This window comes from Trachypithecus francoisi, unplaced genomic scaffold (genome assembly GCF_009764315.1).
Source record: "Trachypithecus francoisi isolate TF-2019V2 unplaced genomic scaffold, Tfra_2.0 Lachesis_group6, whole genome shotgun sequence".
NCBI classification, from domain to species: domain Eukaryota; kingdom Metazoa; phylum Chordata; class Mammalia; order Primates; family Cercopithecidae; genus Trachypithecus; species Trachypithecus francoisi.
In genome coordinates, this window is record NW_022681471.1 from 65518750 (window position 1) to 65532076 (window position 13327).

At 40.4% G+C, this 13327-nt stretch overlaps 1 protein-coding gene across 1 annotated transcript in view; it reads left to right on the forward strand.

Annotated features, from left to right (window-relative positions):
* Nucleotides 1-13327, forward strand: part of MAGT1 (magnesium transporter 1) — a 53722-nt gene that overhangs the window by 18987 nt on the left and 21408 nt on the right. The window contains 4 exon segments of the mRNA XM_033200895.1: nt 8078-8218; nt 8698-8838; nt 9972-10061; nt 11583-11646. Of these exon segments, the coding sequence (XP_033056786.1) occupies nt 8078-8218; nt 8698-8838; nt 9972-10061; nt 11583-11646 (436 nt within the window).

Genomic DNA, 13327 nt, shown 5'->3' on the forward strand with positions numbered 1-13327 from the left:
AGTTCTACTTTGAGTTATTTAAGGAATTTCCATACTGTTTTCCATAGTGGTTTTACTAGTTTACATTCCCACCAACAGTGTTAAAAGTATTCCCTTTTCACTACATCCACGCCAACATCTATGGTTTTTTGACTTTAATTATGGCCATTCTTGCAGGTGTAAAGTAATATTTCACTGTGGTTTTGATTTGCATTTCCCTGATAAGATGTTGGCCATTTGTATATCTTCTTTTGAGAAATGTCTATTTTTGTCCTTTACCGACTTTTTGATGGGATTGTATGTTTTCCTCTTGCTGATTTGTTTGAGTTCTTTGTAGATTCTGGATATTAGTCCTTTGTCAGATGCACAGTTTGCAAATATTTTCTCCCACTCTGGGTTGTTGGTTTACTCTGCAGATTATATCTTTTACTGTGCAGAAGCTTTTTAGTTTAATTAGGTCCCATTTATTCATTTTTGTTTTTGCTGCATTTGCTTTTGGGGTCTTAGCCATGAATTCTTTGCCTAAGCGAATGTCTAGAAGAGTTTTTCAACTGGGCGTGGTGGGTCACACCTGTAATCCCAGCACTTTGGGAGGCTGAGGTGGTCGGATCACTCGAGGTCAGGAGTTCAATACCAGCCTGGCCAACATGGTGAAACCCCGTCTCTACTAAAATACAAAAATTAGCCGGGTGTGGTGGCGGGTGCCTGTAATCCCAGCTACTCGGGATGCTGAGGCATGAGAATCGCTTGAACCCAGGAGGCGGAGGTTACAGTGAGCCGAGATAGCCAGCCTGGGCGATAGAGTGAGACTCAGTCTCAAAAAAAAGAGTTTTTACAATGTTATCTTCTAGAATTTTTGTGGTTTCAGGTCTTAGATTTAAGTTTCTGGTCCATCATGAGTTGATTTTTTTTGTCCCCTTACCTCTAGTCTTAGTAGAAAAGTAGATCTTTTCTTGTTTGAAACTGAACCTGTTTCCTGGGCCCTGGATCACATACCCACCTGCTCTGTCAGTCATGACCCCTCACAACTATTTTTTGTTTTTGAGACAGAGTCTTGCTCTGTTGCCCAGGCTGGAGTGCAATGGCACAATCTTGGCTCACTGGCAGCCTCTGCCTTTTTGGGTTCAAGCAATTTTCCTGCCTCAGCCTCCCAAGTAGCTGGGATTACAGGTGCTTGCCACCACGCCTGGCTAGTTTTTTTATTTTTCTTTTTAGTTTTAGTTTTTTTGAGATGGAGTCTCACTCTGTTGCCCAGACTAGAGTGCAGTGGCTCGATCTCGGCTCACTGCAACTTCTGCCTCCTGGATTCAGGTGATTCTTCTGCCTCAGCCTCCTGAATAGCTGGAATTACAGGTGCCCGCCACCACGCCTTGCTAATTTTTTTTTTTTTTTTCTGAGACGGAGTCTCGCTCTGTCACCCAGGCTGGAGTGCAGTGGCACGATCTCGGCTCACTGAAAGCTCTGCCTCCTGGCTTCACGCCATTGTTGTTAATTATAGTCACCCTACTCTGCTATCGAACATTAGATCTTCCTCCTTCTAACTGTATGATTGTACCCATTAACCAACCTCTCTTCATTGCCCACTCCCGCACCCCTCTCCCCCCACACCCCCACCACAACACACACACATACACTCTTCCCAGCCTCTGGTGTCTGCCATTCTACTCTGTACCTGCATGAATTCAACTTTTTAGCTCCCACATATGAGAACATGCCATATTTGTCTTTCTGTGCCTGGCTTATTTCACAAAATAACCTCCAGTTCCATATTACTGCAAATAACATGATTTCATTCTTTTTTATGGTGGAGTATTCCACATAATTCCATTGTATATATACACCACATTTTCTTTTTCTTTGAGATGGAGTCTTGCTCTGTCGCCCAGGCTAGAGTGCAGTGGCACGATCTTGGCTCACTGCAACCTCCCAGGTTCAAGCGATTCTCCTGCCTCAGTGTGTTGAGTAGCTGGGATTACAGGTGTGCACCACCCCGCCTGGCTAATTGTTTTGTATTTTTAGTAGAGATGGGGTTTCATCATGTTGGCCAGGCTGGTCTCCAACTCCTAAACTCAACTGATCCACCTGCTGCGGCCTCCCAAAGTACTAGGATTACAGGCGTGAGCCACTGCGCCTGGCCCAATACCACGTTTTCTTGATCTGTTCGTCTGTTGATGGATGCTTAGGTTGATTCCTTATCTTTGCTATTGTGCTGCAGTAAACATGGGGGTGCAAGTATCCCTTTGATATACTGATTTCCTTTCTTTGGATACATATCCAGTAATGGCATTGCTGGATCAAATGCTAGTTCTATTTTTAGTTTCTTGGGAAATCTTCATACTGTTTTTCATAATGGCTATACTAATTTAATTTCCCACCAACAGTGTATGAGTTCCCTTTTTTTTTTGAGATGGAGTCTCGCTCTGTTGCCCAGGCTGGAGTGCAGTTCTCAGCTCACTGCAACCTCCGCCTCCTGGGTTCAAGCGATTCTCCTGCCTCAGCCTCCCAAGCAACTGGGATTACAGGCACACACCACCACATCCAGCTAATTTTTGTATTTTTAGTGGAGACGGGGTTTCACCATGTTGACCAGGCTGATCTCGAACTCCTGACCTCAGGTAATCCACCCGCCTCGGCCTCCCAAAGTGTTGGGATTACAGGAATGAGCCACCATGCCTGGCCATGAGTTCCCTTTTCTCCATATCCTTGCATCTGTTTTTGTTTGTTTGTTAAGGTAAAGAAAGGCAGATTTATTAGAGAAAGTAGGAAAACACATTGCAAGGAGGCAACAGGCAAGCAGAAAAGGAGCTTTTCTAATAATAATAATAATAATAATGATAGTGGCCATCCTAACTGGGAGAAGATGATATCTCACTGTGGTTTTGATTTGCGTTTCCTGATGATTAGTGATGTTGAGCATTTTTTCATATACCTGTTGGCCATGTGTGTCTTCTTTTGAGAAATGGCTATTCATGTCCTTTGCCCACTTTTTAATGGGATTATTTGCTTTTTTACTGTTGAGTGATTTGAATTTTTTTTTGTTTCTATTTTAGTTTTATTTTCTTTTTAGAGTTGTTTGAATTTTTTGTGTATTCTGGACATTAGTTCCTTGTTGAATAGTTTGTAAATATTTTCTCCCATTCAACAGATTGTCTCTTCACTTTGTTGATTGTTTCCTTTGCTTTGCAGAAGCTTTTTAGCTTAATATAGACCCATTTGTCTATTTTTGTTTTTGTTACCTACAGTTTTGTACCTTGAATAGTTTTTAATATTGATTTCCATTACTCTATTTTAGAGCTAGATTTTAGAGCCAAAAGTATAAGGATGGTAGTGAGTCCATCTGTGGAAGAGATTCAAATCTTCTCTAAGTAACAGTGTCATATACCACAGTATGCAAAAGCTAAGCATGTGTGAAAACAGATACCTACTAAAAATAGTGTATCTTATTTTGGCTCATTAACCTCCAAGGAATTTCAAAGTCTACAAGGGGTTTTGGTGGGTTTTTTTTGTAATTTTTAGTAGTGGCAAAATATATATAATTAATTTATTATGTTTACCATTTTTTTAATGTACAGGTCAGTAGTGTTAGGTACATTCACATTGTTGTACAGCCAATCTCCAGAATTCTTTCATCTTCCAAAACTGAAACTTTATAGCTATTAAACAACTTCATTTCCCCACTCCCCCAGTCCCTGACAACCACCATTCTACTTTCTGTCTCTGAATTTGACTGCACTAGGTACCTAATATAGGTGGAATTATATAGTATTTGTCTACTTGTGACTAGCTTATTTCACTTAGCATTATATCCTCAATGTTCATCCATGTTATAGCATGTGTCAGAACTTCCTTCCTTTTCAAAGCTGAATAATATTGCATTGTATGTGTACATCTTATTTTGTCTACCCATACATCTGTCAGTGAATACTTAGGTTGCTTCCAGTTTTTGGCTATTGTGAATAATGCTGCTATGAACATGAGTGTTCAAATAATCTCTTCAAGACCCTGCTTTCAGTTCTTTTGGTTATATACTTAGAAGTAGAATTGCTAGATCATATGGTAATTCTATTTTTAATCTTTTGGGGAACCTCCATGCTGTTTTCCATAGCAGGTACACCATTTTACTTTCCCACCAATGGTGCACAAGAGTTCCAGTTTCTCCACATGCTGGCAACCACTTGTTCTTTTCTGGGGTTTTTTGTTCATTTGTTTTGGATAATAGCCATCTTACTGAGTGTGAGGTGGTATCTCATTGTGGTTTTGGTTTTTATTTCCATATGATTAGTAATATTGAACATCTTTTCATGTGTTTGTTGACCATTTGTATATCTTCTTTGGAGAGACGTCAAGTTCTTTGCCCATTGTGTGTGTGTGTGTGCCTTTTCTTTTCTTTTTTTCTTTTGAGACAGAGTTTCGCTTTTGTTGCCCAGGCTGGAGTGCAATGGCGCGATCTCGGCTCACCATAACCTCCACCTCCCAGGTTCAAGCGATTCTCCTGCCTCGGCCTGCCGAGTTGCTGGGATTACAGGCATGCATCACCATGCCCGGCTACTTTTTTCATATTTTTAGTAGAGACGGGGTTTCTCCATGTTGGTCAGGCTGGTCGCAGACTCCCGACCTCAGGTGATCCACCTGCCTCGGCCTCCCAAAGTGCCGGGATTACAGGCATGAGCCACTGTGCCCACCCGTGTTGCCCATTTTGTAAATCAAGTTGTTTTTTGTTGTTGACTTGTAGGAGGTCTTTATATATTCTAAATTTTGTTGTTGTTTTTATTTTTTTGTTTGTTTTTTGAGACAGAGTCTCACTCTGTCACCCAGGCTGGAGCTCAGTGGCGCAATCTTGGCTCCCTGCAACCTCTGCCTCCCGGGTTCAAGCAATTCTCGTGTCTCAGCCACCCAGGTAGTTGGAATTACAGGCATGTGCCACCACACCTGGCTATTTTTTGTATTTTTAGTAGAGACACGGTTTCTACTAGAGACATGTTGACCAGACTGGTCTCAAACTCCTGGCCTCAAGTGATAGACCTGCCTTGGCCTCCCAAAGTGCTGGGATTACAGGCGTGAGCCACCATGCCCAGACTATTCTGAATACTAACTCCTTATTAGATAAATGATTTGCAGATAATTCCTCCCATTCCACAGGTTTTCTTTTTACTCTGTTGATTGTGTCATTGGGCTACAAGATATTTTCAGGTCGGGCATGGTGACTCATGCCTGTAATCCCAGCACTTTGGGAGGCTGAGGCAGGCAGATCACTTAAGGTCATGAGTTCGAGACCACCTTGGCCAACATGGCGAAACCTTGTCTCTACTAAAAATACAAAAAAAAAAAAAAGTAGCTGGGCATCATGGTGCATGCCTGTAATCCCAGCTACTTGGGAGGGTAAGGTAGGAAGATCGCTTGAACCCAGGAAGCAGAGGTTGTGGTGAGCCAAGACTGCACCAGTGCACTCCAGCCTGGACAACAGAGTGAGACTCCTTCTCAAACAAAAGAAAAAAAGATGTTTTCGGATTACTAAGTTGTTGTAAAGAAATTTTATTAGTAAGCAGGGAAGCACAAATTAGTAGTATGATAATGATAAAGTACAGCCTTCATCCATCAGATCAACTTTTGGCAAGTATATAGGGAAATGGATACATTACTGCATTGTTAGGTAGAAGTATATTTTGGCACAGCCACTTTGGAGGGCAATTTGGCTATATCCATTTTTTTTTTTTTTTTTTTTTTAAGCCAGAATCTTACTCTGTCGCCCAGGCTGGAATGCAGTGGCACGGTCGCGGCTCACTGCAACCTCTGCCTCCCAGGTTCAAGTGATTCTTTTGCCTCAGCCTCCTGAGTAACTAGGGTTACAGGCACCCACCGCCACACCCAGCAAATTTTTGTATTTTTAGTAGAGATGGGGTTTTACCATGTTGGCCAGACTGGTCTCAAACTCCTGACCTCAAGTGATCCACCTGCCTCGGCCTCCCAAAGTGCTGGGATTGCAGGTGTGAGCCACCTTGCCTGGCCACTATCCATTTTAATTAAAAAATATTTCTATCCTATGACCTAACAATCCCATTGCTAGGAATCACTTTCACATGGGTACAGGGAGATATGTGCAAGGATGTTCACTGCAACATTATTTTTAGTTAGTAAAAAGGAAAACAACTAGGAAAATACCATTAATATGATACCATTTATGTTAAAACAGAAAGCAATATTATATGTTTTCTGGTGGTATAAACACATATATTAATAAATTCAAAAAGATCTGGAAATGGTAACTGTGGCTGCCAGAATGAACTAGAATTGGTCCTTATAACCATATAATGTTTTTAAAAATAGTTTTTACAAGATAAATGTGTTTATATGTTACTTTGTTTTTATTTTTATTTGTTTATTTATTTATTTAGAGACAGAGTCTAACTCTGTCGCCCAGGCTGGAGTGCAGTGACACAATCTCGGCTCACTGCAACTTCCGCCTCCCGGGTTCAAACAATTCTCCTGCCTCAGCCTCCCAAGTAGCTGGGATTACAGGTGCCCACCACCATGCCCAGCTAATTTTTGTATTTTTAGTACAGACGGGGTTTCACTGTCTTGGTCAGGCTGGTCTCGAACTCCTGACCTCATGATCCACTCACCTCAGCTCCCAGAGTGCTGGGATTATAAGCGTGAGCAACCATGCCCGGCCAGTTTTTATTTTTATACACATTTTCAAAATGTAAAGGTGGTATAACTAAACAAATATTGAAGAAAGAGTTTGACCTAAAATTTGGGCAGCATTTGATAGACTGAACATTGTGTAAGATTTGGTTCTTAGCTTTGCAATCATAGAAATCGAATTTTAACAGGATAACCAGAATTTATTTACCTTTAGGGATTTTGTGCCTGCTGACCGAGGCATATCAATCTATGGACATTGGTAACCGAAGGAGTTATCTATTAATTCATTAATTTACCATATTATACAGGCAAAGAGACCAAAATAATGATAAGCAGTAGTCAGTACATGCTCTCACCTTATGGGAAAGTCTGAAAACTTACTGTTAGAAGGATTTTAACTAAAGAATCAAAGCATGGGAGTTGGATTATTTTATTGGCTGAGATTTTAAAATTATAATTGTAAGGCCAGGCACGGTGGCTTATGCTTATAAACCCAGAACTTTGGGAGGCTGAGGCTGGTGGTTCATTTGCAGTCAGGAGTTCAACACCAGCCTGGCCAACATGGTGAACCCCTGTCTCTACTAAAAATACAAAAATTAGCTGGGTGTGGTGGCGCACACCTGTAATCCCAGCTCCTTGGGAGGCTGAGGCAGGAGAATTGCTTGAACCTGGGAGGCACAGGTTGCAGTGAACCAAGATCGTGCCACTGCACTTCAGCTTGGGGAACAGAGTGAGACTCCATCTCATAAATAAATAAATAAATAAATAAATATTGGTTTGTGCAAGCCAATCTCTGTAAGATTGTCACCAACCTGGGTGACAGAGTGAGACTCCATCTCAAAAAAATAAAAAATGATATAATGCAGATTGAGAGGGTTATGGTTTCTTTACCTTAGTATTTACAGTGTTGTCTTCTCAAATATATCATGATGTCATGATGGAGAATAGAGAAATGTGATGCTCATCAGTAAACATTTATGAACCTTTTTGGAATTGACTATTTCTGCATGTAGCCTCCATTTTGTATTGTTTTTCACTGCCGTTTTGAGCATTATTTTATTATCTTGGTTCCTCCAGATTGAGAATGCACTCTGTTTGGAGCTTACTCAGCTACATAAGATTATTTTAGTGCTCATAAATGTATTCATTTTGCATAATCTCTGAATAGATTAAAATATCTGTGGTATGGCAAAGTTTCCATTCTAGTGGAGTAAAATATAGGTTTCTTAGCTGGAATGTATATTTGGTGAGTAGAGTATAATGCTTAAGGTCACAGGCAGCTTTGTTTTTAAAGCCTGCTCCACCACTTACCGCTTTCCTTGGGTGAACCAACTCACTTAACCTACCTAAACCCAGGCCTCCTCGTCTTTGTAAAATGCCTAAATTTCAAGATGTTAACTGCAATTAAGATTATTTTCCTGATAATGTATATTTTCATGGGCTCCTTTTTATTCAGCTAAACATGAATTCAGCTCCAACTTTCATCAACTTTCCTGCAAAAGGGAAACCCAAACGGGGTGATACATATGAGTTACAGGTGCGGGGTTTCTCAGCTGAGCAGATTGCCCGGTGGATCGCCGACAGAACTGATGTCAATGTAAGTTTCCAACTTTGTAGACTGTTTCTTGGCCATTATCCCCTTTGAATCTTACTGGGAGACCCTAATTAGTCTTGTCCCCATATCACTGAGGTGGTACTAGTTTGTCAGTCCCTTCATAAGTAGCATTAAACAGAATCATCTTGATGAATGAGTGAAATTGCAAAACAATCTCTGTTACCCTATTCAACATGGAAACCACTCTTTCGACCTTCTTAATCTGTGGGTTATCTAGTTGCACCTGGCGAATTCTTCTTACTCTAAAAGATGTTATGTTGTGGTTAAATAGAATATTGTACCTATTCTATCCTATTTTAGGTTACATTATAGACTATTTTGATTGGGATAAAATAAAAAGAATCATTTTTCTGAAAGTAACCACACTAATTTTGATTGCTTTCACTTCAGATTTTATTTTGACCGATATAATTAGTAAAAAAAATTTATACTTTAACATGTTTTTCTCTCCTTTCCATTAGATTAGAGTGATTAGACCCCCAAATTATGCCGGTCCCCTTATGTTGGGATTGCTTTTGGCTGTTATTGGTGGACTTGTGTATCTTCGAAGAAGCAATATGGAATTTCTCTTTAATAAAACTGGATGGGCTTTTGCAGCTTTGGTGAGTGAATTTTAGAAGACAAAAAATTATTTGAATAAAACTAATAATGTATTTTTAGGTAAACTTTTATTTATATGAGAAATAGCATTTTATTTCTTACCTGAGGAAAATAGTTTTATGTATTTTTATTTTCTGTCTTAAAATCATTTTGTTTCATTCATTATCTCATTAGCATGGCCAGAACTTCAAGGAACTGATTGTACCTGCCTTTTATTCAACCTAAATGACAGACTGTCATCTCTATGAAAATCTCTAGTTGTTCTGGAAATATTATTCTTTTTTTTTTGAGACGGAGTCTTGGTCTGTCGCCCAGGCTGGAGTGCAGTGGTGCCATCTCTGCTCACTGCAACCTCTGCTTCCTGGGCTCAAGTGATTCTCCTGCCTCAGCCTCTCTTGAGTAGCTGGAATTACAGGTGCGTGCCACCACGCCCAGCTAACTTTTTTGTACTTTTAGTAGAGACAGGGTTTCATCCTGTTGGCCAGGCTGGTCTTGAACTCCTGGCCTCAGGTGCTCTGCCCACCTTGGCCTCCCAAAGTGCTGGGGTTACAGGCATGAGCCACCATGTCCAGCCTGAAAATATTATTCTAAAACGCCTTTTCACTGTTCAATTTTCAAACTTATGTCTGCATAGTTAATAATTTTTAAATAGTGTTTTCCTGGTCTGGCACAGTGGCTCACGCCTATAATCCCAGCACTTTGGGAGGCCAAGGTGGGCAGATCACAAGGTCAAGAGACCGAGATCAACCTGGCCAACATAGTGAAACCCTCTGCACTAAAAATACAAAAATTAGCTGGGCGTGGTGGCGTGCACCTGCTACTCGGGAAGCTGAGGCAGGAGAATCGCTTAAACCTGGGAGGCGGAGGTTGCAGTGAGCCGAGATGGCGCCACTACACTCCAGCCTGCCGACAGAGTGAGACTCCATCTCAAAAAATATATACATATATAGTGTTTTCCTTTGAGGTATTACTGAATTGTGATCCTTGGGATGAAATATAAGCCTTAATCAATAAATCATTTATCTGCAAAAAATTCTTTGTCTTATCTAAACAGATGCACATTTTTATATTCCTATTATCTAATCAAGACAAGGACAGTTCGACTATGAATATTTTATTATTTTTTGTTTCCTAGTGTTTTGTGCTTGCTATGACATCTGGTCAAATGTGGAACCATATAAGAGGACCACCATATGCCCATAAGAATCCCCACACAGGACATGTGGTAAGGGAAGTCTGGGATTTCTTTCCTTTTGTAGACCAAAGTTAACTCAATGAGAACAGTGCCAGCATATGAAGGAGCTGGATTTAGTCTTCAATTTTCAGTCTCTCTGTGTTAACAAGCTTGCATCACTGATAAGACCATGCAGTGCTTTTCTTTTTTGAGACGGAGTTTCGCTCTTGTTGCCCAGGCTGGAGTGCAATGGCATAATCTCAGCTCACGGCACCCTCCACCTCCCTGGTTCGAGTAATTCTCCTGCCTCAGCCTCCTGAGTAGCTGGGATTACAGGCATGCGCCACCACGCCCAGCTAATTTTGTATTTTTAGTAGAGACAGGGTTTCTCCATGTTGGTCTGGCTGGTCTCAAACTCCCAACCTCAGGTGATCCACCTGCCTCAGCCTCCCAAAGTGCTGGGAATATAGGCCTGCAGGCATGAGCCACTGCACCCGGCCACAGTGCTTTTAAAAGTGGGAAGTTCCTTTCCCATTTGGTGAATCCTTCTAACCAAGCTGGCTAAGAATGAAAGACAGCCTTCAACTAAATAGAAAATTTGATCAAGAAGTACCTGCGCATCCTCTGTTTCTAAGCACTGTGCTAAGTGTTATTAAATATAGTGATAAACAGGAAAAACGTGATCCCTGTCTTCATGGAGCCTACATTATTGTACCTCATGGTCTTGTACACTTAAATACTAGTTTTCTCACCCAGGTGCAGTGTTTTGCATTTGTAGTCCCAGCTACTTGGGAGGCTGAGGCAGGAGGATGACTTGAATCCAGGAGTTCTAGCCCAGCCTGGACAACATAGCAAGATCCATCTCTTTAAAAAAAAAAAAAAAAAAAAAAACAGAGCCAGATGTGGTAACTAATACCTGTAATCCTGGCACTTGGGAGACTGAGGCAGGAGGACCACTTGAGGCCAGGAGTTCAAGACCAACTTGGGCAGCATAGTGAGACACCATCTCTATGAAAAACAAAAAAGAAAAGAAAAAAAAAAAAACAAGTTTTCTGACATATTCTATTGTTGAAAATGTAAGTACGATGTCCAAGCATTTGGGAGGCTGAGGTGGGAGGATTGCTTGAGCCCAGGAGTTTGAGACCAGCCTGGCCAACATAGCAAGATCTCATTTCTAATAAAAATTTAAAAATTAGCTGAGCAGGCATGGTGGTACATACTTGTAGTCCCATCTACTTGGGATGCTGAGGCAAGAGGATCACCGGAGCCAGGACTTTAGGGTTGCAATGAGCTATGATCATGCTACTGCACTCCAGCCTGGGCAGCAGAGCAAGACCTTGTCTCAAAAATAAACATAGTATTAGTACAAGGAAAAGACAAATAGAGAAGAGATAATACAAAAATAGCTTTATAGTAACCAAACTTACTGATGAATGCCACAGATCCAGAGTATGTCACATGCTTTATCAGGTGAATTAATAATTTCATAGTTTAAAATATCCCGTTTTAGGGTTAGCATACCAACATTTAACGTATACCTAAAGATTCCATTTTGTCTGTTTTCCCTCCTAGAATTATATCCATGGAAGCAGTCAAGCCCAGTTTGTAGCTGAAACACACATTGTTCTTCTATTTAGTATCCTTTTATGATAAGTCTTTCTTACTGTATTTTGTCTGTTTTCTCACAGTCTAGTATTCTCTCTACAGCATTCGGCTGGGGCTGTTCTCTTAATGCAGGTCACGATATCCTTTGAAAATCATTACCGTGTCATCCTCTCCAGCCCAAAAACTAAAGACTACTAGGAACAAATCTGTAGTCTGATAGGGCCAGGTTTATTGACTTATTAATACAAGGACGACTGTACATTAGAAGAACCATGGAACATCTTAACAAAGAAAAGATGGAGTTGTAATAGGATTTGGGAGAATAGTGTAGTTTATGTGAAATTTAAAGCATTGTTTTGATAGGCTAAAAGCAGTGTAAGACTGTGTAAAGGGGTCAACATCAGGTCTGAACTGTGAAGCAGACCCAGGGTTCTGTTTTCTTGGAAACTACAAAGTTAACATAAATGTGGAATTTTTGTCTTCAAAAACTTCTTCTTTGAAGCTCTATACCTTGGTTGTAAATTGAGGCTACTTAGAAATTATACTTGTAAATTGAGTGACTTAGATCTTCCAAGCAAGAATATTTCATTTTTACTCACATAATTGCAAGAAGTCTATTTAAAGACCAATATTCCTCAGTAAGAAAACAGTAGTTACTCAGAGATGGGGATATTTTGACATTTTACAGCTGAAGTGTGTGCTAGGGAAAAATTCTTCCTGCGGACTTTGCAGCTGCTTTATGTGTGTGTTGTTCCATCCTCTTGAATGACAGGGAATATTTTTACTTTCTTGGCCCGAGCTAATTTTTATTTTCTTACATCTAAAAGTGGATGCCTCTGTAAGCTGCAAAGACAGGTAAAAGCAATGTCAGATAAGTAAGAATCTAAATTACGTAATATTGCTAAACATAGTTTACCCACCTGAATACATAAGCACTGACTCTGGAACAAATCAACAAGGCGAACAAATGTAATGTTCTCAGCCAGGGTGTCCTGACATTGATATACTAGAATGAGCTGGGCGTGGTGGCTCACACCTGTAATCCTAGCACTTTCGGAGGCTGTGATAGGTAGATTGCTTGAGGCCTGGAGTTTAAGACCAGCCTGGGCAACATGGCAAAACCCCATCTCTACAAAAAAATACACACAAGAAAATTAGCCAAGTATAGTGATGCATGCCTATGGTCCCAGCTACCAGGGAGGCTGAGGCGGGAGGATCACTTGAGCCCAGGAGGTCAAGGCAACAGTGAGCCGATATCACACCACTGCACTCCAGCCTGGATGACACAGTGAGACCCTGTCTCTAATAAAAAGAAAAAAAAAATTAAATATATATTTTTTCTGATTGCAAAAGGAATACAGATTAAAGAAAATTTAGAAAATACAAATAAGTATAAAGAAAAAAATTCAAAACCACTGAAAATTCTGTCTTTAGTAAATGTTTGTGTATGTCTCTCCCAGTTTTATTATACTATGTTGATGATTAGAGATTTTAAGGAAAACATTCTAAAAAAAATTAAGCTTTTGATTTTAACTGATTTTAATTGAAGGATATTTGGGAAAATATTCTTATGCACTGTGGAAAATATACTTACTGCTTAACATCCAGCCCAAACCTGGGAGAGTTAATCTATTCAACCATGAAATGGTGAGCTGAAAGATTAACAATATATACCTAGTCCATATGAGAAGAAAGAGGACTGAGGCCAGGCG